Here is a 27,055-nt window from a genome sequence, read left to right as displayed (position 1 = left end):
CAAACCTTGAATAGCATTTCTATTGGGGGAAAGTGGACCCTTAGTTTATATAAATGATACCTACAGCTGGACATCTATACATCTGTGGTAACCAGGAGCCCACCTTCCAAAAACTGATGTTGATGTTTAGCTGGAACAATTGTATGGCTCCCTGATCATCCTTTTTCTCTCCTTTGTTTTTTCTTCTTAATTTTCATCCATATTTTTTGTGTGCATCCTAAAAACCACACAAATGTTGACTTTAGTTTCATGTGGTACACATCAATGCTAGCTACAATTGTAGAAGCACACCACTCCCTCAAACACATTCGTAAATTCTCCCAAGTGCCGTATAAATTTCAAACCATTAAATAAAATGATTTTATACCGTCCTTGTGGATGTTACTAACCCTCACCCCCACCAATGACATCAATGTTTCCATAGTAACTAATGCACTTCAAAGTGGAAAATGCAGATGGTGACTTAAAAAGAAAAAAAGGCAGACAAAATAAGTGATAGAAACTAAGCACATCAAAGTGTAAGTAGTAATGCGGAATGTACCTGCATTATGGGCGCCGGCTCAGGGATAAGCAATAAATATTTTAGTAGAACCCTTATGCTAACAGATATGCTATAGAACAATGGCCTATCAAATTACAGGATTGCCCGTGCAAGGGGGGCTGCCCAATTCAGTGTCCTCCCACCTAAGAATGGACATGTGGAGAAAAGCATGCTCAAAAGCAGAGGTGTGGATCACAGGCTGATTTTCAAAACTCACGTGCTTTCTAGCTATGTTGTGAGTGTGCCTGAGCATAGCTATTTCAGAAGTATTTGCAAACCAGGAATACAAATGCTTACAAAAGAGAAATGGGTCAAACTTGGAGTGAGAGAAGCAGACCAATTCCTATTCCCTAAATGTAAGAAAAAATAAAATCTCTATAAAATGTAACATTTTTCTCTTTAAGCATAAGTCCCCTTTCCATGGAGCCACTTTTACAGCTACTGCAAGCATTTCATTGTTTACATGTCTGTGAATGAAGATTTTTTTTTTAATCTGGGAGTAAAACTCCACACTTTTTCAGTTGTAAGGATGGTAGCTGGGAGGTAATGGATCTGGTTGGTTTGACACAAAACTAGGATCCAATTTCAACATAACAGAGTGGTGTGGGAATGCTGATCTATCCCTGACAAAATGTCATTCTCAACATTGTCTATGCACCAAACAGAAGTTTTGGGTAGTCTGATCATTTAGTCTCTGTGCTATGGGAGTCAATATTTTTAGAAGGCCAGAGATGACATCCTGTTCTGTGAACAGCAATGGGCTAATTTCCTCTGATGGCATTTGGGTACAACCAAGACCTTCAAATATGCGTGGCACATGGAGGTAGTTTAATTTCTAGGATGCTAAATTTTGCCTCATTTGTCAATTTTGTGAATTCATGCTCAGCATCACTTTCTGGAAAGCACTGAGACGCTATCCTTTGCACAGAACTCTCTCTGTGGGCCCCATCACCTACGGAATGGAGGTCTAGTACGACGGCTCCATCAATTAACTTATTTCCTTCCTTCTGGCTGCATTGGACTTGTATGAGTCAGTTTTCTGTCACTACAACAAACACCTGAGATAATAAACTTATAAAGATAAAAGGTTTGTTTGGGCTCCATTTTGGAGGTTTCCATTCATCATTGGGGCTGCTTTGGAGGTTGTGGTAAGCCAGCCCATTATGGTCAGAAGCCCATGGTAGAGCAAACCCGCTCACCTTGTGGCTGCGAACAAAAATTTGAAAAAGGAAGAGACTAGAGTCCCAAAATCTTCCATAAGGGAATATCCCTAAGACCCGACAACCTCCCACTGGGCCCTTCCTCTCCCAACAGCACCAAGCTGGGGACCTAGACTTCTACACATGGGCTTAGGAGACGCTCAAGATTCAAACTACAGTCGTCTTGAGATTGCTTCAAAACATTACCTAAAAGGTCACATGGCTTTTAGCCAAAACCAGTATGAAATCTTTTTTGCCTAGAATTCAAGGTCTTTCCCTTACCTGCTTAAAACTTCCATCTGATGAGGCCATCTTCCTTCCCTCTTTCCCTGAGGCGTCATCCCTCTTCCTTTGAGAGAACACATCCCCTCTGCAGTGCTCCTCCATTCTTCAGGGCCCTCCCATCCCCACCAAGGGACTCTTTACATTCAGCCACCCACACACACTCTCTCCAGAAGGTCCGCCATGGCTCTGATGTCATAGGCAAAGTCCTGCAGCAGAAGCCCCTTCACAGAAGAGGGTGCATTTTGATAGGCCACCTCCCCAATATTTGGGAGAGTGCCCAGCAAATCACAGAAGTTGGATAAATAGGTCTTGAATCAATAAAGTCGCGTCAAAGAATACAAACATCTTAAAAAGGTTGAAGGGTCAGAGAAAGAAGACACTGGAGCCTGACGCCTGGTATTTAATAAATAAATAAATCAAGACCAGGGGAGCTGTCATCCTTTTTAGAGGCTTCTCACCAAATTAAATGAAAGATTAAATAGTTGTTTAAGTGGTTACAACAACATAAAATAAAGGAAAAGATTCTTCCACATCACAGTTAAATTTAATGCCTCTGATCAATAAAAACTCTTTTAGAGATCAGGAAATAAATAACAGAAGCTCCACATAATAGAGAATGACTTTAGGAAAGAGGTCTGTTTCCATCCAACTGCAGAAGGAACTTAGGAAATGAGGTTTCTCATTCGGTGGACTTGAATCCGATCCATTTGGGTCAAACAGCAGGACCCCAAACCTATTGGCAAAAGCAAAATATCTATAATTAGCTGATGTCGTTGGGGTTCACAGGCCAGCAACATGAGCAGGGGGAAGGCCCCATGGCCCACAGCACATGCCTCTACCACAGACCACGTCCATGAGGACAGAGCGAGGGGTGCAAGGAGAAACCTACAAGGTCATCTGGAAGATACTGTGCAAAACACAGCAGGCTGCTCAGTGAGCTGGTGGGGAGGAGAGGCCCACAAGTCCACAGAGGAGCTCCAGCATGGGAGCCTTCAGGGTCACACTGAAAGCCCCCCAGGAGCCAGGTGTGCCTTTCATTTTGCCAGCCAGTCGAGAACCTGCAGAAGGGCATGCCCAGAGAAAGGAGCCTATCCTTGGCTCTGGACAGAAAAGACTGGGCATGCTGAGAAACGCCACCTGGGAAGAGAAAGCGGAAGGCAGAGATTTAACAAAAGGCAGCGTCTTATCTGGGGACCTGGGGCCAAAAGATCTGAGATCACAACTCTTTCAGACTCAAGAGCAGGGCACAGCAGACTTGTTCTCAAAACGACCAGATAAAGGATATTCTGGGCTTTGCAGGTCAGATTATTTTCAGGCCACATGGTCTCTGTCAGACCATAATAACAGATAAGTGGATCAGCATGGCTACGTTCCAGTAAAACTTGATCTACACAGACAGACAACAGGCTGTAGTTGGTACTTCTGGCTCTAGAACCACCCCCACTGTTCCATGTTTGCCACTGGTTTCCAGTTACCCCAGTGCTTCTGCACTGTGGATAACAGTAAACCCCTCATAGCCAAAAGGGCCTGAGGAGCTGTCTCCTGGACCTAGGAGGAATGAGAGAGACTGATAAGAACAACAGATAAGCTGATGTTTATCATACAACCCACGTCCTGTAGTAGGCACTTCACCTGTGGTGACTCATTTCCCACTGAGGAAAATCCTCTGGACAGGTACTTTCATCATTCCCAAGCTACAGATGAGGAAACCGAAGGGTGACAGATCAACAGAGTCTCATGGGACAGGGAATGCCAGCACTGGAATCCAGGCTAACTTGCTCCAAAGCCAAGTTCTTATCCTGTGGACACAGTAAACTGGAAAGACAGTGCTGACATCAGACGACCGAGCCCAAGGGACAGACTACAATCCACAGAGCAAAAGTAAACAAGGGACGCAAGAGGAGCCAGGCCTACAGAGTGACTTGGTAACAGAACTATAGCTGGGTCCTCAATGCTGAGCTACCCAAGACACAGCACTGAGGTGTCTGAAGTGCCAAATGATGTGTGGTGAGTACTTCCTCCAGGGCCAGGCACAGAGCAACATGCGGTCAGGGGTGGAAACTGTTAATATGGGTAGGTCAGTCAGTGCCTACTTGGGATTTCAGCAACTGCCTCATCTGTTGAAATCCTGCTAACCCAGATTGCTTGTCACCTATAAGAAAGGGCATGTCCCTTTCACATAGCATGGTCTGGTTGGTTTGGATCTATATATACACAGGTAATGTGTGTATGTGTATGTGCACACGTGTGTGCAGGTGTGTACATATGAATCAAGTATGCCAGATCTTAACTATGATTCAATCCCAAGTGGTAAGGACATGGGTGCCCATAGTACTATAATTACTACTTTGTTTTTGTTTTTGGAGAAGCTATAACAGAATCAAAAATAAAAGTGGAGTGAAAAACACCCCGATTTTTTCTCCCAGGATTGTAGGAAGTCTGAAATGACATAATTCATGACGCTTTGAAATCCACTAAAGGCTCCACACAGGTCAGATGATATTGAACTCATTTTGGTTTCTGGGAAAACTGAGACCCACAGTCCCCTTCATAAGTCTTTAAATAAATATCAAAGTGTTAGTAATCTGTGGAATGTTTTTGTGAGTGAGATAAAGATAATTTTGGACTAAAAGTTTGAAAAGTGCCCATTTGGTGAGAAAGTAAATATCACTGAGAGAGACCTGCTCCCACTGGCTCCTGGAGCCCTATAATTTGGTGGAGGTTACGAGGGCAGAATCATTACATAACGGCCCTTGTTTTTGAGTTTTGAGTGGCTGGCGGTTGAGATCAAGAACGCAAGTGAGGCTGAACACACACAGGTGACTGCAGGGACCTGTGATCTGCTGTGGAATGTGTAAAAGTTCATTTCCAGAGCATGCCCAAGTGGAGGAGACAGACAGATGGCCACGGACTCTGCTCTCAGCCCAGTGAAGTCTGTTCCATGCTCATCAGAGATTTCCTCCTTTTAGAAGGGGAGCACTGTCCTCTCACAAGTAGTAATGTCAGAACACTCAACATGCTTAAAAACATTGAATTCAGCTGCAACTTTTTTCCTTCTCTGAGCAAGAGACTTTAGAGTAATACAGGACAAAAGAACACAGGAACAAACACTGGCTGAGCAAGTTCTTTATCACCGATGGGTTCTCATTTGTTCATCTGTAAAACAGAAATACAGGCTGAATGTCTCTTTTATCTGAAATGCTTGGGCCCAGAAGTGTCTTTGGATTTTCCATGATTTTGGATTATTTGCATGTATATAAATGAGACATGTTGAGGATGGGACCAAATCTAAACATGATATGTGTTGGTGTTGTTGAACACACAGCCTGAAGGTAATTTTATACAATCTAGTGCACTTGCATTTTAACCGACCTGTCATACTTGAGGCCAGGTGTGGAATTTTCCCACTTGTGGCCTCACGTCTGTGCCCAAAATGTTCCTGATTTGGGCAGCATTTCAGATTTCAAAGCACTTCAGACTTTGGATTTTATAATCAGGGATGCCTAACCTGGAGTGACAATTACTTTACACGATTTATGTGGGAACTGAATCAGACCATTTATGTCCTTCCTAGTGCAACTCAAAAAATATCAATTCCCCTTCTGCAGACAGTTCCATTTTGACTCCTTCCTCTTTTGTGGCCATCCTCTTTAATTTCATCATCCCCTTTAATAATTCCGGAAAGGAAAACAATTAAAAGAAATGAGGAAACCATTTATACCAGCAATCAAAACTGTAAGCAACCTACCCTCCAAGAAATGGGGGTTGGAATATAAGGGAATAGAGTGGAGTATTAATCTTCTTTCAATGGTGCTAGACACTTTCCAATTAAAACTGTCAAGTTAAGCTTCCGTTTAAAAAAAAATCCAAAAACTGAAAAAGAAAATGTTTGAAGCAGAAATAAAATAATTACCAGCAAGAAGAAGGTAAAGGAGAAGAAAATGTGTACAACCCAATGTCATCAAGTTTTAAAAATGCCCACCAGGGTGGGAATGCAGCTCATGGTAGAGCGCTTGCCTAGCATGCACAAGGACCTGGGTTCAATACCCAGTACAAAAAAAAAAAAAAAAGAAAAATGCCTACCCAGGGAGGTAAAGGCAGACTGGTGGCACAGTGTGCCAAGGCTCATAGCCCCACATCCAGCCTAAAGAAGATAGAACAGTGAATGAAAAACTAAAATTCTGAAGATTTTCATTAACATCACCAAACCCAGGGGAAACACATATATCCCTTCTTCTTTCATACACTCTCTGGGGAGGCAAGGACACCAGGGACCACCTTGCTGACTACCCCTGCTGGAGGGAAGTCCCCACACAGGAAGGCCAGGCTTACTTCATAGGACCTTTACAAGATCCCAGAAGCAAAAGCCACTTCTCCTAGTCAAGGCTACCCAGCACCCAGCACCAGCACCCAGCACCCCGCCTACAGCAGCTTAGCCAGCCCCGGGCACTCTCAGGCTACAGAAGGTGCACACAGAAAGGAAACACCAGCTTGGTCATAAAGGAGGAAAAAAACAATAAGCCTTCAAGTCAAAACTCACACACACCTAAAACAACAAAGATCCTCGCTGACTACTTGGAGCAAGAATAAAGTGATTCAACAGCAAGACAAGAGCATCCACAAACAAAAACTCCTAGAGAAAAAAACAAGAAAACAATACTGCATCAAAGTCAAAGATCCCTGCTGAAAAGAAAACATAAATCAAGAAGGGAAAGATTCCTCCCAACAGATCTCTGAGCCACCAAATTGAATAAGAATATGTGTTCAGCCCATGGAGAACTCAAAGGCAACGTTTAAAATAAGAAGTGTGCAGACCTGAAGGAAAGAAATTGGGAACTCACTTCAACATTAGAAAATGAACTCATGAAAGAGAATCCACAGAGAACTAAAGAAAAATGACTTAAAATCAATTTACTGACCAGGGGAAACCTAAAATTAAACATGAATATAGATAAAAAAAACAAAGGATCAAAGTAATAAAAGCAAAAGTGACACAATGGAGTTCACAGACTTTCCAAGATACAGAAAATCGGTGTCCTTAAAGCAGGGAACCCAGAAAGTGTTCCAAGAGACAACAGAAGAAAATTCTAAAATAAAAAATTGATCATTGAAAGAATATATCACATTCCAAAACTATGGCATATATCATACAGCGGTAATATATATTGGGATTAACTTACAGATCAAATATTTGAAAAGGATTCTTCAGGCATCTAGTGTATAGGCAAATAATCCATAAAGGCAGAAAAATATCCATAGCAACATCCAAGGGCCGAAGATAGTAATTATAACTCTTTTTGAAGGAAGTTTTCTAATTTTTCCCCCCAGTACTAGGGAATGAACTCAGGGGCACTCTGCCATTTACCACTGAGCTACATTCCCTGTACTCCATTTTTTCTAATTTTTCCCCCTTTTTTTTTTCATGTTTTGAGACAGAGTCTCACTAAGTTGCTGAGGCTAGCCTTGAATTTATGATCCTCCTGCCTTGGCCTCCTGAGTATCTGGGATTACAGGTATACATCACCAAGCCCAAGCAAGAATATATACCTTAAAAATTATATCTAACCAGCCAACCATTGTTCCATTCGTGAGACTAAAAAGAACTCCAAAATGAAATACACCTGGTCCCCAACTTTCAAGGGTTCCACTTGATTTTTCAACCTCATGATGATATGAAGGTACAACTATGCAACCACCCTGTTTTTTCACTTTCAGTACAATATTCAGTAAAGTACATGAAATATTCAATACTTTATAAAGAACGCTTTGTGTTAGACAATTCTGCCCGACTGTAGGCTCATGTAAGTGTTCTGAGTACATGTGAGGTGCCGATGGGTTAAGTGTATTAAATGCATTTTTGTTTTTTGAGTGTAAGAGTAAGATTTATTCAAGTGTGAAAAGAAACAGAATTCCCACAGGGTGAGCAATGACTCAAGAGAAGTTACCCTTAAATGCATTGTTGACTTAAGATATTTTCAACCTAGCATGGGTTTATCCAGTGTGACTCCACTGCAAACAAGGGACATCTGCACTCCTAACAGTAATGACAAGGGGGACCTATCCCTTCTTCTTCCCCAAGTCCATACCTTGAGCCACACTAGAGGAACCTTCTAGAAAAGGCATGTGCATTTCTGAGTTCCTCGATCGGGTCCTCCTGGCAACTCTCCCAAGAGGTAGCACTGTAAGGGAGAAGGAAGGCTTGCCCTGACTTCCTGTCCTCTCCGGTAAACAGTCCCCTGGTGTGCATATTCTCTGCTCCTCCGGAAGGCAAGTTTACCTGAGCAGGTGTACACCTGCAGGGACTAAGGACCTACAGTTCTGAGTTTTATTCTGTGAGCAAAGTGCAAATTGAGTTTTCCAATCCAAACTCCAAACTTCTCCATACAATTTTTTTTTTTTTTTGTATTCAGGATTGAAGTCTGGGGCACTTGACCATTGAGCACATCCCCAGCCCTATTTTTGCTATCTTTTAGTATTGTATTTAGAGATAGGGTCTTACTGAATTGCTAAGAGCATCACTTTTGCTGAGGCTGGCTTTTAACTCACGATCCTCCTGCCTCAGTCTCCCAAGCCACTAAGATTATAGGCATATACCACCCCACCCAGCCCCAACTAATTCTTAATCAGGAAAAGGTTACGTTAAGGGCAGAGAAGAAACAGTGACTACTTACCAAGCCTCAAAACCCCAGTATGGCTCATGATTATTTCTGAATGGAGGATATGGAATTTCTTAAAATATTTTTCACCTGCATATTATTCCATAATGAATATGTGTTATGTTTATTAAAAACAATATGGTCAGTTTTCCTTGAAACCATGACCAGAAAATATCTTGATGGCACAGGAAAATATTCATAACGGTCTCGGAAAACGAATAGGTTCCTAAATAGACTGTGTACTGAGATCCAATTTTATTATTATACTTTTAAAAACCACAATAGCAACACATGCTGCTGAGAGGCCTGGGCTAATAGGTATTTTGGATGGCTTATCTCATTTAGTATTCATAAAATCACCTGAAGTAAGTATAAATCATTCCGATCTTAGAGAGGAGGAAGTTGAAAATTAAAGAGGGAAACTATAATTTGTCCAGAAGCCACACATAACTAATAACAGCAGGCATGAACTTCTAAGGCCTCAAAGTCTATATGTTCCCCACTCTGGTCCTAGAAGTATATAAATGCAGTCAACAGAAAGACTGAAAGGACACAGACCAAAATGTTGACATTTGATGCCAGGTTCTTGGGATGATGGGCTATTTTTAATCATCTTTCGATACTCATCTGTATTTTTCAAATTGTCAGCAATACATACATTCCTTTGTAATATGAAAACAGTAACATCTTTATGTTAAGGAAGGAAGCCACGAGCATGAACTTGAAGTTCAGGTCAGTGGGGAGCCAAGCCACATGTCCATAGGATACACACTTGATGCTCGTGGGCTCCCGGCCTGTGGATGAGGGGAATGCTTCCTGGCCTCACTCCACGTGCTCTTTATTTGGCTCAAATGGAATTTGTTCTCCAAAGATTCATTTGTTGAAATTTGGTCCCCAACGTGCTGGTATTCAAAGGTAGTGGGACCTATAAGAAGCAAGGGCCTAGTGAGAAGGGACCGGATCATGAGGCCCCGTGCTCAAAGGGGATTAATGCAGCTATCACAGGACTAGGTGAGTTCCCGTGAAAACTAGTCATAAGCAAAGTCATCCCATGTACTTGGTTCTTTTGCATATGGATGTGTCCTCTACCCTTCTTTGCCCTATTATGCAACCATGGAGACCTTCACCAAATGCTGATACCATGCTATTTGGACTTTATGGCTGCCAGAATCACAAGCCAAGTAAGCCTCTTTACCTTATAAATTATCCAACCTCAGGTATTTTATTATAATAAGATTAAGATACCCTGCTACACAGGCCTAGAGCTGATGGAAAACCACCTTAAGAAACCTCCTCCCAGCCTCCAGTTCCTAGATTACCCAATAGTCTGTCAGCTCTGCTTGCAGGCCAGCTTCTCTTTCTGGTCCTAAGGACTATACATTCCCAGGAGGAGTACCCCCCTCTCAGCCAGTTTGCCAAGTTTTCAAGGAGAACAGGAGGGGAAGTTTGAATGGCCTCCTTCCAATTTTTAAACTGTAAACTGCACGCCCACTTTTTGTTTGAGAGACATTTCCTCTGTGTGAACACAGTTTGTTCTATAACCAGCTTTAAAGTTATCCAGAACTGATACATTCAGGGCCAAGCTAAAGTGTTTAAAAAAAAAAAAAAAAACAGACAAATGCAATAGGGCCTTTCCTAATTTTAGCTCATCTTGCAGAAATCTAATGTGTAGATAATTCAAAAGAGTGGTTCAATGCATTTTTATATGCAGAGGTGTCATCATGTCCTTGAGGCCAGGAGTCTATACAAGGAATCCTAGAACTCCCCCTCCTCCTGGTGAGCACACTGTTCCAGGACAGTTGGAGGCCTTCATTCAGCCTCTTGGCCACACCACACACTGAAGTCATGGCTGCTGGGTCTGAGCATGCCCTGGATAGAGCTATCTTCTCCCGGCCGACTTCCAGCAGCATTTTACCACACCACTTCAAAGCTGGGAGCTGGAGAGATAGAAGCATTGCCAAGACAGGTGCCAACAGCCCCCGCGCTGCTAACTGGAGGAGAGACTCCAGAATGCCAGCTCTGACATGCCACTGTGTGGCTATGGCCCTGAGTTCCCAGCCCAAACCTTCTTCACTGTCATCTTCCCACCCCCACCCATCTCTGGGGGCTGTCCCCAGCCAGCATCTTACCAGCCCTACTCCTGACATCTTGGATCTACCCCAAGCAATGTTGAGAAAATTATCTCACGTCTTTAACCATAAACATCCCCCCCTCCATTCACCAGGCCCATCTCCAACAGTACCTCCCACTTGAGCCCAATATTTTGCATCTATTATTAGACACCACACTGTCCTGGGTAAAAGCTGACCCAGATGCAAGGCTCCAAGAGGGCTCAGCCCCTGCCCCGCCCAGGACCTAAAATATTCTAATGAATGAATCATTAATGAAAACCTTATAAACATGACGTCTTCCCCATTAGGATACATAAACTCCATGAGGGCCAAGCACAGGCCTTATTCAACTGTATGCTTGCTGCACTTAAGGAACTTGTCAAAGTTAATGAGTTTGGCAGAGACCAAGCTAACAATTTTTTTTTTAAAAAAAGGAGTCTATGCTGAGAAAGTCTGAGCATCATACCACTCCTACCCTTCCCCTAAAAACACAAAGATGCACGAAATTAGAATGCAGATATCTGGTCCTAATATAATGGAAGCGTGGTTACATTTTTTTATAGAAAGAAAACAAGGATTGTCATGGGACAGCATTTCTGCAATGCATACCTGGCCAAATCTGAGACTGGCTGGCACAAAGCAGTGATCGTCTCTTTTGATCTCAATTGGACAGGGCTTCAGGGAGGACACAAAGGCCACTAAAAATTTTATCAAATGTAGCTTCTGCTAAGGAACCCTGCAAGAACTCATGTACATACACATATCGGAACCCTGCAAGAACTCATGTCCATACACATATCCACAGAGAGCAAATATACATAGTCAGAAGGCTTACCCACAGATATGTCTAGCATTTTTTATATGTATTCTCCTTAGTCTGATGATGAAGGGGAAACCCTACATTCAGCTAGGTCCACAAAGAAGAAAGGAAAGGTTCAGAGCTACTCAATTCAAACAGGGTCACCCCATGGCCCAGACACCTCCACCCCAGAGAAGCATGGTTACATTTTTTATAGAAAGAAAACAAGAGTTGTGACGGCACAGCATTTCTTCAAAGGCCAAGCTTCCTGGCTGAAGAACTCTCTTACCAATAGCCCAAAACCCTTAAGAGGGACTGAGAGTTTGCCTTAGTTTTCTTTGTACCCTCAGACCAGTTACGGGTCCTTCGCTTGTTTTCTTTCTTCCTGCTGGAATTATATGCTGAAGTGTGCTACTCTTACCCCTTAGAAAAAGATACACTGAAGTCCTAACTCCTGGTACCTGTGAACATGACCTTATTTGGAAACATGGTCTCAGAAGATGTAAGCAAGTTAAAATGAAGGTATTCGAGCGAGCCCTAGCCCAATATGACTGGTGCCCTTCTGAGAGAAACACAGGGGGAATGGCCACATGACAACAGGCAGAGATCACCCTGACACAGGTTCAAGCCAAGGACATGGAGGGCCACTGGTCACCATCAGGAGCTGGGAAGAGGCAGGGAAGGATTCTACTCAAGGTCGTGGAAGAAACATGAGCCAGAGATAGGTTGCTTTCAACTTCCAGCCTCCAGGGCAGTGAGAAAATAAATCTGCAGTTTTAAAGCCACCCAGTTTGTGGGAATTTATTACAGCAGCTCTAGGAAACTAATATACCTGGCTCTTTCCTTCAAAAGGGCCCAGAGAATCCCATCTATACTCATCCACCCTCCCATCCCCAGCTCCACTTCCACCTCTCCATCAAAGGATAAGTTTTAGTCAGGTTTTTCGCTGCTGTGACTAAAGGATCCGACCAGAACAACGGTAGAGGAGGAAAGGTTTATTTAAGGTTCCTGGTTTCAGAGGTCTCAGTCCACAGAAGGCCAGCTCCTTTCCTCAGGATTCAGGTGAGGCCGAATATCACCGTGGAAGAGTGTGGCAGAGGGGAGTGGCTTACGTGATGGTCAGAAAGAGAAACTCCACTTGCCAGATACAAATATATACCCAAAGCCACACCCCAATTCCCAACTCCTCCAGCCACACCCCAACACTTCAGTCACCACTTAGTTCATCCCTATCAGGGGATTAATTTACTGATTGGGTTAAGACTCTCACAACCCAATCATTTCCCCTCTGAGCCTTCTTGCACTGTCTCACATGTGAGCTTTTGGTGGACACTTCACATCCAAACTGTAACAGATAAGCTATCAATTCCTTTTTCTTTAATGTATAGATACAGATATAGATATGCATATGAATGTAGATATATGTGAGAATATATAACCTAATTTTGATCCAACATCTGTGGCACTAAAAATGTTACAGAAGGACCCTATTGTCCTATAAACTCTACAAAAGGAAAGGTATAAATAAAATATGGAGTTCATTTCTGCTCCCCCACTTCTCCCACATAAAGCACAACAGAACTCAGCTCCAGTCCAGATAGGCAAAAATGAACAGGCATTCATGGTAAAAGGTGCACCTGGATCCTGAAGACCTGCAGAAAGCCACAAACATAGCTGCTATGCCCAGGGAATAAGGACAGGGGAGCAGAGAAAAGAACTGGGACAGAAACTGATACAGCCCATGGTAGAAGCCTGGTACAACAGGTCTACCTGACGTGACCAGTATCCTCCCCAATCCCCACCCATCTGACAGTGCCATCCCCCCCCCCCCGGGATTGGTGAAGCATGATGCTGAGGGGGTCAGGGGCCAGCAGAGGGGCCCCAGAAGAGAATAAATGAACAACCAGGAGGTGATAGAACTGGGCCCACCACCTGTGACCACCACAGTTTGGTTTACTTGGCACAAAAGGAAAAGTAGCCACAAAGGTAACAAACACACCTCAAGGCAAGCACAGTCCTGCTCCTCTTTGGGGATCTAAAATGTTTCACTTGTCATACTGAAGAGTCTTGCTGATAGCCTGAGGTGCCACATGCCCTTGAGTTATTTTTAATTGCTGTTTCTGTTTTTAAAAACAAATGCTTTCCCTAATTAACTCCAAAGTGTCTAAAGGCAAATAAATACAAACATGTTTTTTTTTTATCTGTTCACTAGATTAAAGGATAGCCTATGGTGCCTATTAGAAAATATGAAGTCTATTTTTTTAAAAGACTGTGAGAGTAATAACGATGTTTTCAGCATCCATCAGAACAATACAGGTTGAATATCCTTTATCCAAAATGCTTAGGACAAATGGTATTTTCAGATTTGGGATTTTTTTTTAGATGCTTTGGAGTATACATAATACACAGAGAATGGGACTCAAAGTCTAAACACAAAATTAATTTCTTTCATTTACACCTTATGCACACAATCTGAAGGTCTTTTCATACAGTACTTTTTGTGTGCTAGCATCCTGTAACCTGTCATACACGTGAGCAGTTGCGGAACTTTCCACTCTTGGTGTAATATTGACACATACAAGATTTCAGAGTTTGGAAGTTTTCAGATTTGAACTTTTGAATCAGGGATGCGCAATCTGTATTTATTTATGTATGTTTATAATCATTATTTCTGAAATTAAAACACCACTATCTCCATTTCCTGACTGCTTACCTGCTCACACCTGCCAGCTAATGTAGGCTGGCTCTGGAGGGTGATGCAGCACATTTGGGTAAGTGTTAATTCTGTGCCCTGATTTTGCCTAAAATGAAAGCAACAAATGCAGATATTTTACAATGTTAAACTTTCATCCTTCAGTGTCCCTGAAGGATTGGTTCTAGCATCCCCATCTGATACCAAAATCTGCAGATGTTATAATCCCTAATATAAAAAGACACAGAAGTATGCAAGCAGCCTGAGTTTGATCCCTAGTACCACCAAAAAAAAAAAGTATAGTATTTGCATATAACCTTAATACATTTTCTCATACATTTAAAATCATCTCTAGATTACTTGCTTACTGCAATGTAAATAGTTATACATTATTGTCTAGGAAATAATAACAAGAAAATTAAAAAGTCTGTCCATGTTCAATACAGTTGCAATTCTTTTTTCAAATATTTTGTTTGGAGATTGGTTGAATCCAGGAATGAAAAACCTCCATAGAGGGTGAAGATGTGGAGAAAAGGGTACACTCATATATTGTTTGTGGGACTGCAAACTGGTACAACCACTATGGAAAGCAGTATGGAAATTCCTCAAAAAACTAGGAATGGAACCACCATATGATCTAGCTATCCCACTCCTTGGTATATTTCCAAAGGCTTAAAAATCAGCGTACTACAGTGATGCAGACACATCAATGTTTATAGCAGCACAATTCACAATAGCTAAGTGCCCTTCAATAGACGAATGGATAAAGAAAACGTGGTATATATACACAATGGAATATTCCCCAGCCATAAAGAAGAATGACTTTATGACATTTGCTGGTATATGGATGGATCTGGAGACTAACATGCTAATAAACTAATCCCCCAAAAAGGAAAGGTCCAAAGTTCAAATGTTTCCCTGAGGATAAGGAGAGATGAGATTAAAAGGCCAGTGGAGTAGACCAGAGGGAATGAAGGAAAGGGAAGGGGACTGAAAAAGGAAAGAGTGGAACTAATTTGACGTAACTTTACGTACATACATGATTATACCACAGTGAATCTCACCATCATGTACATCCATGGAAATTAATTTTTAAAAAACTATTTTCAAAAAAGGCCCAAGACATATCTCCCAATACCAGAATAAGGACAAGCATGGGACACAGAGATAACAAGTCTATGAGAAAATCGGTTCCACCTATGCATCTCTGGAATGAAAGGGACTGCACTTAGATTTAGCTCAAAGGCTGTTGGCTCCGAGTACCACTCCCAGCCCAAACACAGCAAGGCAAAGCTGCCCACCTGCTCCCATCAACTGCAAGATGCAAAGCTGCAAAGTTGCTTGCTGATGTTTTGATCTATTTATATGCATCTCCAGGGCTTGGCAAAGGTAAAGGGAAGGTGATAATTTATGGGGGGTGGGGGGAGGTGTTGTTTGTTTGTTTCCAAAAGATATCCTCTCTTTGGCTGGCTGAGAAATTGTGTTGCTGGCATGTTAAAACTCCCAACCCACATAAGTATTTACTGGCACTGGGGAGGCAACAGAACAAGCCATATAACAGATCAGGAGTCTTGCCCTAAATTTTGTGCAAAAGGACAGGAGAGGCTTGTCTGAAACTCTTTTATATCTATCTTTACACAGCTAGCTCTCTTTAAGGACTCCACCCCCATTTCTTACCCTGTTCAAAACAACAGGTTCCTTGCCTACATTTAAGGAGGAGGGTGGAAATCAAACTCGCTGGAGTAGTGTGCATGGAACTTCCACTTGTTTAGCTTTGTGAAGAGGACAGGGTAATGTGCCACACTGAGCACATGCAGGTGAGACCAGGGAGCCAATGTGTCCCACAGACATAGCAGATTAAGTGTCAGCACAGCAGTGGTTGGGAAATGAAATGGTCAAAAGCAGAGAATCTATCATAATCAAAGGTGGTTGTACTTGCCGACATACCGCTAAATGCTAAATTTAATGACCAATATCTGAAGATGATTTTTAAGAGTGGCCTGGACTCTGTCACATGGGAGCCAGAGTAACCCCAAGCCCAGAAGGAGCCTGTGCAACCCTGAGAGGCAGAGAGCTGGTGCTGAAGCTGTGGCCAACCCTGTTCCAGGGGAATAGCTATCGGTGACTCTGTGGACCTACTTCAAACAATGCTCTGACCCAAAAAGCCAACCAGGAGATTAACTAATCAGCACCACTCTTTATTTTACAGGTTGGATCACAATAATTGAATCTTACATAAGAAAAACATATGGGTCCATGCTGCTTAGAAATTTTCATCTTCATTAAGAAAATTCTTAGTAGAGTAAATATAAGATTTCAGGTACAGTATTTTAAAGCTTATATAATCAGTCAAGGGCAGCTTTCCAATCCCAACTTGCTTGTATTCAAGGTGGTAATTTCTCATTCTCATCAGCAGAAGATGGGAGATCGAAAAATCCAACAATTAGAGAAGCCTATTTTACATAAGCCTTTTCCAAAAGGGGAAAAGACAATATCATTCCCTGTGACTACTGTACAGTAGTCTTTAATTGAGAAACACCATCATGACTGTGTTCTCCGTACACCAACCTCACAGGTGCAGAAGGCAGCATAACAATAATCATTTCCTCCTTCCTGGAGTTCCTGTAGCTGTTTGTGCAGTGATACAGGGAGTAGCTTGCCACCTCTTTTATTCTTTCCCCAGGGCTATATGCTGAAAACCACAGCTCACTTTAGACCTATCAAAGCAGAGTATCAAACTGGGCCTGAAGGTGCATGCCTGTAATCCCAGCAGCTCAGGAGGCTGAGGCAGGAGGATCTCGAGTTCAGAGCCAGCCTCAGCAAAAGCGAGTTACTTAGCAATTCACTGAGACTCTGTCCCTAAATAAAATACAAAATAGGGCTGGGGATGTGGTTCCGTGGTTGAGTACCCTAAGTTCAATGTCTGGTAACCACTAAAAAAATAAGAATGTCAAAGGCTACCTGGATAGCTGGGTTATCATCTGGAGAGTCAAAGTTTGCTTGGATGGGTGGATGGACTGATACACATGAAGGCATGTTCCAGAGTTTTGATGGATCTGATGTAATGGCACAAGGATGAGTTCCTGGGTCTTCGTCCTTCTGCCACACCCTAGGGACATGACAATGACACTACTTCCCACTTGAATGGTTTTGTGGTCGTAGCTTATTCCCAGCGTTTTCAAAGGGTTCATGGCAAAGATTTTAACAAAAACCCATGATAAGAAAACAAGATTCATAATTACAATCACTACTACCTCTGAGTCCTTTACCAGGTCACATAAAATGCCACCTGGGAGATCATAGACCAGCAGAGGACTGAAGAGGAATGGCAGGCACTTATGGAAGAAGCCTTGGAGGCAAAGGGGGAAGGTGGACTCACACCTGTCCGTCCCATTAAGAAAGGGGGCCAGTCGTTCCCGCTGCCATTTGCTTTTAAATATATTCAGTATGCCTTCACTGGGGAGGAATGATGTGACGTTTTGTTGAAGTCCAGGAAAATTCTATTCACCAACTTCTATATCCTAGATGGTGAGACAGCTATTCTGAGTTTGAAGAAGGATGTCCCATCACTTGAGAAAACAGCTGGGCTGGTTACGCTGCTTCTGTAAAGATGTGAGCCTCTAGGTCCTCAGTCAGCAAGGCTTCCCTTTTCAGAGGGGCTCAACTCAAAGCCACAAAGAAGAACTGAAATAAGGAAGTCAGGAGTGGCCAGCTGCCGAGATCCTGCCCAGAGCCCAGGGAATGTTTCTGCTCTCTGTGCTGTCACTGGAAAGCCCAGCGGAAGGCTCCCGGGCTGGCTCCCTCCACAGCTAGAGCTGTGCAAGACCCGGTGCTTTAGACTGGGTTCCTTCCTCAGTGATATCACCATGGAGTCAGCAGGGTGGGGGAGCGCTGGGGTCCTCCGGAGGTACATGCTTTCTCAAGAAACCTGTGGCATCTGAATGGGAATCTAAAACTCACCTGATATTGACTCGCCAAGAGTCCAGTTCATCCTCTTTCTTCCCAAGGATGGGTTCTACCAGACTGGGGGCAAGAAGGCTGCTTCTAAAACCACAGACAGGGTCTGGGGCTGTAGCTCAGTGGTAGAGCGCATGCCTGGCACGTGTGAGGCACTGGGTTTGATCTTCAGCCCCACATAGAAATAAATAAATAAATGAAAGGTGTTGTGTCCATCTACAATTTCATTTATATATATATATAATTAAAAAAATAAAACTACAGATGGAGGGACAGTGGTGGTGTGCAGAAGCTGTGACCTTAACAATTGCCATGAGCCATAAGCCCAAGGGATAACGCCACAGGATAGAAACAGACTGTATCAAGAGCTCCTCTGCTCTACTTTTGAGAAACAAAAAATGACCAAGACGGGGAAGATGCTCACAAATGTGCTTGCAAGGGGACTCCAGGTGAAGGCAGTGGATGAGTGCCAGACAGGAGCCCTCCAGGGCAACCAGGGCTGAGCTGAGGTCGTGTGTCTGAAACAAGGCTGCCTGGGGGGGCAGCATATGTCCACAGCATATGTCCCTTGGTCCTCCCCCTCCCAACACCTCAGGCTCCCCTCAAGTAGCCATTCAGCCTAATCTCCACATAAGTAGCGGAGCAAGCTCCCCAGATCGCCAACTCGCTAAACAGAAACTCAGGCCACACACAAACATCCCAAATCCTCAGGTCCCAGAGAGGGACTCCTGTTGGTACTATGTCATTGCTGTTCAAGCAACTGTTGAATACTGCACCCCACGGGAAGTACTCTATCACGTGCCCATTTACTTAAACCTTTCAACCACTTAAAATGTAAGCTCTATCTCTATCCTCATTTTTTCAGAGGAGGATACTGAGGCTCAGGTAAGTCAAGTCACCAGGAGCAGATAAGTTGGAGACCCAAGGAGATCTCGTGAATCTATGTCTGATACTCTTTTTCACCCTCAGCTGCTTACCACCTGCCTTCAGCATCAGCCTAGAGTGATAATATGGAGGACTTCCCAAAGCAAGTCTGCTGTCAGCACACCTGCTCCTCCCAGCCATGTGTGCCAGTCCCTGATCTATTCACCTTCAAGTACCACCAACTGTAAAGGATCAACATTAATAACCATTGCTGTAGGGGGCTCCTCACCCACTGCACTTGTCTTACCATCTTTAAGATGAAATAGATTGCTGCATTCCTAATAAGGGAATAAAGAGAATTAGCAACCGGTGCTTAGCTTATTTCTGGATTTTAAAAACTTTTTAATCTCCCAAGACAAGATTAGGAAGCTACTTGACTGGGCAATTCACTAAACCAAAAGCAATGCTTGGTTGAAATAATTTTATTTCTCATCAATTGGGTCCTGTCATTTTTATGCTTGTGGTGAATAGGTATGGCCATATTATTAAGAATAATAGCTAGAATTTATAGGATATTCAGTATGTGCCAGAAGGTATTCCAAACATGTGTACTTACTCAGTGAATCATCACAGTATCACTGTTATAATCTTAGTTCTAAAATGAAAAAAGTGAGGCACAGAGAAGTTAAGTGACCAGCCTAAGGTCACAGAGCTAGTAAGGACATAGGAATGAATCCCAGATATGTTGACACTCATTCAACAAGCCACTGTTGTCATAGACACTTGCCATTTTTCACCTTGGGGTTTTAAAATTTTAACTTGGAGTTTTAATCATTGAAGAATAATTTTCACACTAAGACACGAATACATAGATTACATAAAATACAAGTGTCTTTGAACCACATCAAATGCACTTATCTTATGAATCAAAGTCAATGGTTCTGCTTTTCTTCCTTCTTAGTATCTATTTTGTAGGTACAAAAATAGAAATATAAAACAAAAATAAATGAAAAGAGCAAGGGACTATCTTCCCGGCCTAAAGATGACCAAAGGCATTTCCCAGAAGCAATAAAATACATCCAACTGGTCTCAAGGGAGACCGGATTCTAAATCCATGTGTAAATTATACAATCAACATTACCACTGAAATGTCCCTTCACACCTTCAAAAAGTATTGCATACCATGATCAGTGTACGCAACCCTGGGCCTGAATAAGGTGGAAATATATACAACGCACATAGCAATGTGCAGAACATGAATAGATATGCAAGGGAGAAGCGAAGAAAGTACAAGGGCTTTACTTCATAGGAACATGCTTATTCAATGACACAGATGGTGACACATATGCAAGTTAAATGTGTTCATGGAGCTGGAAGTATGGCTACTATCACACAGCAAGTATGGAGTTTGATTCTCCTCCACTTGCACATGAAATGCACCTACCTCCACGTGGCTCTTGTGACACTGCTTTGACTCCTTCCCAGTCCCTGACAAAGCAGCACCTCCAAGTTTGCTATTAGATAAGTAAAATTACTCAAAAGACATTCCTGCTGGAGCTGCCCTTGCCTGGCGGTTCCCTGGGTACTCTGTGCAAGAGGAAACCCACACAGCGTGACCTTGAGTAAGGCCATTCCTGCAGCAGGTACGAGGAGCAGTAGATACTGAGCAACTGATTAGCAAGGGCGCACCACTGTGCACAGGCTCCTTGCTTGTCCTTTCTATAAAGTATCGAATGCTGAAATGGAAGAGTTAACAACATTCAGGAAAGATATCTCCCCCTTTACAACTAACTCAGTTTCAATTGTTAAACACACAAGTGAAAACCCCCAAGAAATAAGGGAATGCACACAAAGTTAGTTGAAGGGAATTTTCAGAAATACATATTTTCCCTTAATGATTATTAGCTAAACAGTCTAAACCAAGCTGTAAGAAAGAAAAAAAAAAATCAGAGTAATTTTACTTCTTACTACCCAGGGCTATATAGTAATTATGCAAATGGCAGCGAATTTGTCACTTCAAGTAACCATAAGTGTATAAAATAATTTCATTAAGTAAAATACAGTTACCTTAGTCATCATACTAATTTGACAAGGACTTTAAAAATGTCTCTCAGCTGTCTGCCTCTGGGCTCGATATGCAAAAACCTATCTTCAAAATGATGCTTCTTTAGAAAGAAGAGAGAAAAAAAAATAAGAATAACAAATCCAGCAGTTCCACCTCACCCCTTAATTGCAAGCCCACTGAATGTTCTCAGGCCTAAAAATAAGTGACTATAAAGCGGTGAGATGGAGATCCGTTTACCACACTCAGTCATCTATGTCATTACTTTGTCACCACAACCTCAGGCATACTTTTGCATGACTCTCAATAGGGAAATACCCACCCCCAGTTCATAGGAGCTGCCTGGGTGCCCCACCCAAAAGACTAGACTGGCCTTTTTTTCAGTTTTCATCCTGAAGAAATTCAAAAGCATCTGTATGCGAGCCTCAGTCGTAACTGCCCAGAGGTGTCAGCAGTTTTAATTTCCTGTACACATCCTTATCTCCTCTAGTTCTCAGTAATTTGATAACATACACACCCTCTCCATGCAAGGCTACCCTCCGTGAATGACTTGAAACATCTCAGTGGGTCCCTACAAAGCACAGATAAACTGCACACAAAATTACTTTCTCTCCATGAAGTTCCCATATGCCTGCACCTCCTCCAAACAGTCCAAGACTCATACAGATGTTACATCCTGCAAATAGGTCAGACTGGAGCACACAAAGCAAAAACACAAGTACAAGAAAACCACACTGCAGCTGAGCACAGTAGTGCCTGTAATCTCACAAGCTGGGGAGGCTGAGGCAGGAGGATCACAAGTTCAAAGCCAGCCTCAACAAAAGCAAGGCACTGAACAATTCACTGAGACTCCGTCTCTAAATAAAATACAAAATAGGGCTGGGGATGTGGTTCAGTAGCCAAGAGCCCTTGAGTTCAATCCCTGGTACTCAAAAAAAAAAAAAAAAAAAAAAAATCACATTGCATTCTCTGTTCTGTGCACAATGACATATCAAATTGAATGGGCTTCTATTCCTTACTTTGAAAAAATTATTTCATGGCCAGCCAGGCAGTTTAACTATGTTAGAACATCCTTCTAACTGTTGGCTTATGTGAAGCATGATTTCTAATTAAGACATCTGCAATTGCAACAGATTTCAAAATACACAGCTGATCCAGGTTGCACTGGGTTTACATTGTCTATAGCACCTTACCCATATCATCCCTGAGATCAAGATCAATGTCCTTCTGCACTGCCCTGGAAGGCCCTGACCTCTGGCAAAAAGTTGCAGGTCTGCAGTCTAGCCTAACAATTGCTGGCTTTCTCATGTACAGTTCTGCCTAAGTTTCCCCCTAGGTGGGTTTTCAAAGGAAACAAACACACACAAGTCCTGCTTTTCTAAGTTGTTTCTCAATCCCAGGCAACTACCTACTTCAGTTTTGCAGATGGGAAGCCTATATCAGTGGCATTGAGGACACACTGAGAACACTGGGAAATTATCTATTCAGAAGAAAAAGGGAAAAAGAGAGAAATGAAATGAAACTTCCCAATGTTATTTTTTTAAAAAAAGACACCTGGGAAGAAAAAATAAGATAGCTGCGTTGACTTTTAGAATCAAATAGGAAATAATGCACTGGACTCACATTTGCAATCACCCTCCTCTTTGAAATTAAGCACAATTGGCCATGTCCTCTGGCAAGCCCTTCACCAGATATGTGAAAATCAGAAGGGAAAGCTGATTCCCAGTGTAAAGACCACATATACATACATCATGCCTATGGACCCTGCCAGTGTGGTCACCTATAGACACTGCATCTTAGGTTTCCCAGGAAACCATGATCCGTTACAAAGAAAAAAATCTGCTTTTCCTGCAAACATCCTGCACTAGCTTATTCTCCAATTATCCAGAGAGAGGTCTCCTATGGCTGAAGGAACAACATACTTTTTTTTTTTGGTTTTTCTCCCAAATTACAGATGCAGAGAGAACTCTGAAGTAGCCCAGAAGAACAAGGCCCATAGCAAGCTGATGCAATCAACCCTGGCAAGCCCCTATTTATTTTCATGAGGTTCAGATGGCCACAGAAAGTCAAGGGCTGTCAGGCAAAGCACAGTCCTGAGAACCTTATGCCCCAGTCCTAGTGATCAAAATAAATTCAGTTTCCTAGGCCTGTCCTCTTCTAGGCCTCCGTATGCTTTCTGCAGAGCACCTGTTGACTCCTGTTACATTACCCCATCCAATCAGGCTTTCCATCAGCCAAGAAGTGCCAGGATGCCGCCACCAGGTGGACTGAATTCCTCCTCCGCCTGTCAACCCCCTGTTCTGTGATTCAAGTCAACCTCCCATCTCATGGGGCCAGACTGGCTTCAAGAAGTCCTCCACTCCAGGAGCACCCTGCTTTCTCAACTTTCTAATGGAGCTAAGCCATTCATCTGGCTGACATCCCACATCATTTCCTTCTAAAACCCTTAGAGCATTGCAAAAATAATAATAATATGCCCATGCTTTCATCACTCCAGGGATGAAAAGTTCTGTTGGTGTTGTTTTGCCACATACAAATAAGGCACTCTGTGGAGCAATGTTGGTTTAAGGCAAACTGTTAAAACTGGAGGCAGCTGTTGATATACTAATTTTACCTCCTTTTACACACAGACCTGGTTAGGTACAATGGACTCTGCATATATGCTACAGTATTGATTCACATATATTGTACTGATGCGCATTTGCATCTTAATAATACATGTGCCTTGGGCTGGTTGCACAGCTCATAGATGAAAGTACTAACCGAGCATGTGTGAGGTCCTGGGTTCAATCCCCAGCACCCCTCATCCCCCCTCCACACACAGCCCCCTACAGAAGCTCAGATAAACTGATCCCCCAAAACACTGTTATCCCCTACCTCCAAAATCCACAGGTACCGTCTGCAACTATGTATTATAACTACTGACAAAAATGATTGCATTTTATAAAACAGAAAATGAAATGCACTGTTGGCTCCAGGATTCACTCAAAGCATACCAGTTACAGCTGCGCAGGACACAGAGAGGGATTTAAACATCTTTCATCTCAGAAGGGTCAACAGATATGCATTAGATTTTCAAAAGCCCTGAAATTGTTGCCCCAGGAATAGAGCTGAGTTTGTAGCCTCCCCCACCTCATAACCACATAAATGACTTTACCCAACACCAGAGACCAAGTTCTACTTTAGTGTCTCCTTTACAGCAGGGGGGCTGAGGAGATTGTTTATGAATGCTATAAGACACCCAGTGTCTGGCCCTCATTAACTTTAACCCAAGGCCAGGAATGAGGGATTAATGATAACATCAGGACCCAGTATGGTTCTATCTCTGGATGTGGTTATTCAACAGTCAAAATCTTGTCCGATTCTATCTCCATCAAACTTGCTAACACTCAAAGTCTATGACATTTGATTCCATTTCAGGTCAATACCCAAGTAATGATTTAACACTATATACTCTGAAAAATCTTCTACTGTTTGGATAGGACAAGTCTAAGAGTGCACTCTCTGGAACTCCAGTTGGGACCACCTGAGCAGGGCAGGAGACAACAACAAAGTACCTACTTGACAGTGCTGAGTCATTACAAGCTGTTTCCTCTGAGATGTTAGGGACCCACGGGCCCTTTGAGCATTAGTATCCCCTTTAGAGAGGCAAATAAAACAGATATATAATGTGTACAATAACGTAACCCCTTGTTGGGAAGAAACCACGGTGGGTAATTTAGCTTTAAGAGTGGGTAGCAGGAACTATACAAACTCACAGCTGCTCTCCAGGTACTGTAACTTTATCCCAGACGCTGAAAGATGGCTATTGGAATACGGTGGGAATATTCCCCCTATAGCTTAGACTCGGATCAGGGCTACACTTGGGCGCCTTTTACTCTAAGCTGTTAAATCCCCCCCCGTAATTGGCGGACGCAGAAACAGCCGGGAGAAAATGATGCATAATGGATTTGTTCTTCCAGGCGATGTAAGGAAGAGTAGAGGACGCAGGATGCCAACTGGCTTTTCTTGCCATGTGCAGGTCACCTGAAAACCGCGATGCCTTCTTCTCTAGAGAGGCTCCTGAACTCACCATCTGGCTCCGCTTTCAAGGGGGTAGGGAAACGGTTTCACGCCCACCTGCCCGCCGCCTCTCCACCCCGGACACCCCCTGCCCCCTCCGGGCGCTCTAGCTGCTGCCGGCATCCACGGTCCCGCCCGCTCCCGGCTCGCTCGGCAGCCCCGGCCGGCAGCTCCCCCGGCGGCCGCCTCTGCACCACTCACCAACCTCCGCGCCGGGCCGAGGTCACGCCCGCCTGCCCCCGACGCCCGGGCGGCCACCTCCTCCTGCCAAGGGGTAGCCCGAGATCCGGGCTGGAGAAGGGGGTCCGCGGAGGAGTTGGCAAGGGGACTCACCAGGTAGGCGCCCACCGTGCCCTGCGCCAGCATCAGGGCGCACTCGGACACCAGGAAGATCTTGATGTTGGAGAAGCAGGACACCTTCTTTTTCTTCTTCTTATTCCTCTGCGCCTCGTCCCCCTGCAGCTCGCCGCTCCGGCCGCCGCCCGACGAGCCTCCCGGCTTCTTCCCCTGCATCCTTCCGCCGCCGCCGCCGCTTTCCCGCTCACCCCGGGTGTCGCGGCCGCTGCCGGGCGGGGGTGCGTACCGCGAGGCTGCGTGCTGTCCCCGCCCCGGGCCCGCGGCGGCCGCCCCCGTCCTGCCGGAGCTGGAGAGGTGGAAGGCACGGCTCCTCGCCTCCGCCGCCGCCGCGCTCGTCCCCTTCCTCCTCCTCCTCCTCCGCCCTCCCCTCGCCTCCTCCTCCTGCTCGGGCTGTGCCAATCACAAGGGCTCCTCGCGCCGCCCGCCGCCGCCGCCGCCTCGTCTCCCGCGGACGCCCGCCGCTGCCACCGACCGCTTCCCCTCGCCCGCCGGACGCGCCTGCCCTCAGTCCCTGTGCCCCAGCTCTGCGGCCTGGGGCTGGGACGCCACTGCGTGCCCCGGCTGAGCCGCTCCTGCTGCCGGTGCTCCCCTGGGGAGCCACAGGGGATCGGCTTGGGCGCTAAGGGTGGTCAAAGCGGAGAGGGTCGGGCTGCTGGGAGAACTGGAGGGGGTAGTTCTAGCTGAGCAAAGCCGGGGGTGGGGCTGCCCCAGAGTATGGAAGGTGCCACCCAGTCCCTAGATGGCGCTGTGGGGCACTTGGGCGCAGCAGCAGAGACTGGGTGGTACTGCTGAGTAGCACTGGGACCAGAGATGGGGATGCGAAGGCACCTCCACCGGGGTTAGAACTAGTGTTCAGGCTCCGGGGCGCTAGACCAGAGAGGAGTTGCTGTTTCCAGGAAGAAAGGCTACTGGGTGCCTTGGAATGGGTTAGCGCGCGCTATTCCCCTCTGCCTGGGTATTTCTGAGGACAGATGTTTCGCTCTGGGGCTTGGGAAGATGCCAGAGGTCAGAGCTGCTTGAGGCTTCTGCCGCCTTCCGGCCCTCTGCTCCTTTGCTCCCTGGCCACTGAGCGTGCCTAAATGGCTGCAGCCAGAAAGAGGAGAAAGGAACCGAAGCTAAGCAAACCAGGGAAGTTTTTGCATTAATTCCTTCGGAGCAGCATGCCCCCAGCTAGGATGTCTGGGCGAGTGCATGGTCTCTGCGACCCCAGCAGAGGGCCTTGTCTGGCCCTCCAAGGGCGTGGAACCCATCTGCAGGAATTAGCCTCCCCACTAGGAGGTAGGAGGGAAGCAGTGGTTAGCCACAGGCCAGCCTTAGTCCTCACCCCTCCCCTGGCTGTGTAGGCCTTGGCCCGGATGCCTGACCATAGCAGCCCCTCTTTATCATCAGTCCTCATCCTCAGTGTTACCAAGGACTTTGAGCAATAAGGTACTATGGATAGGACCAGCTATCAGCCACAGCTTCCTGAAG

General features: G+C 44.4%; 1 protein-coding gene across 2 annotated transcripts in view; it reads right to left on the bottom strand.

Annotated features, from left to right (window-relative positions):
* Slco3a1 (solute carrier organic anion transporter family member 3A1) overlaps positions 1–25,910 on the bottom strand; it is a 297,126-nt gene extending 271,216 nt beyond the window's left edge. For both annotated transcript variants that reach the window (XM_026394053.2, XM_026394052.2), the window contains exon 1: positions 25,562–25,910. In XM_026394053.2, coding sequence (XP_026249838.1) covers positions 25,562–25,741 — 180 coding nt within the window. In that variant the 5' untranslated portion in view covers positions 25,742–25,910. The remainder of the gene's footprint in view (positions 1–25,561) is intronic.
* Positions 25,911–27,055: the final 1,145 nt, after the last annotated feature.

Source organism: Urocitellus parryii, chromosome 6 (assembly GCF_045843805.1).
Source record: "Urocitellus parryii isolate mUroPar1 chromosome 6, mUroPar1.hap1, whole genome shotgun sequence".
NCBI classification, from domain to species: domain Eukaryota; kingdom Metazoa; phylum Chordata; class Mammalia; order Rodentia; family Sciuridae; genus Urocitellus; species Urocitellus parryii.
The sequence above is the reverse complement of the archived record's forward strand: the minus strand, read 5'-3'. Positions and strand labels throughout refer to the sequence as shown.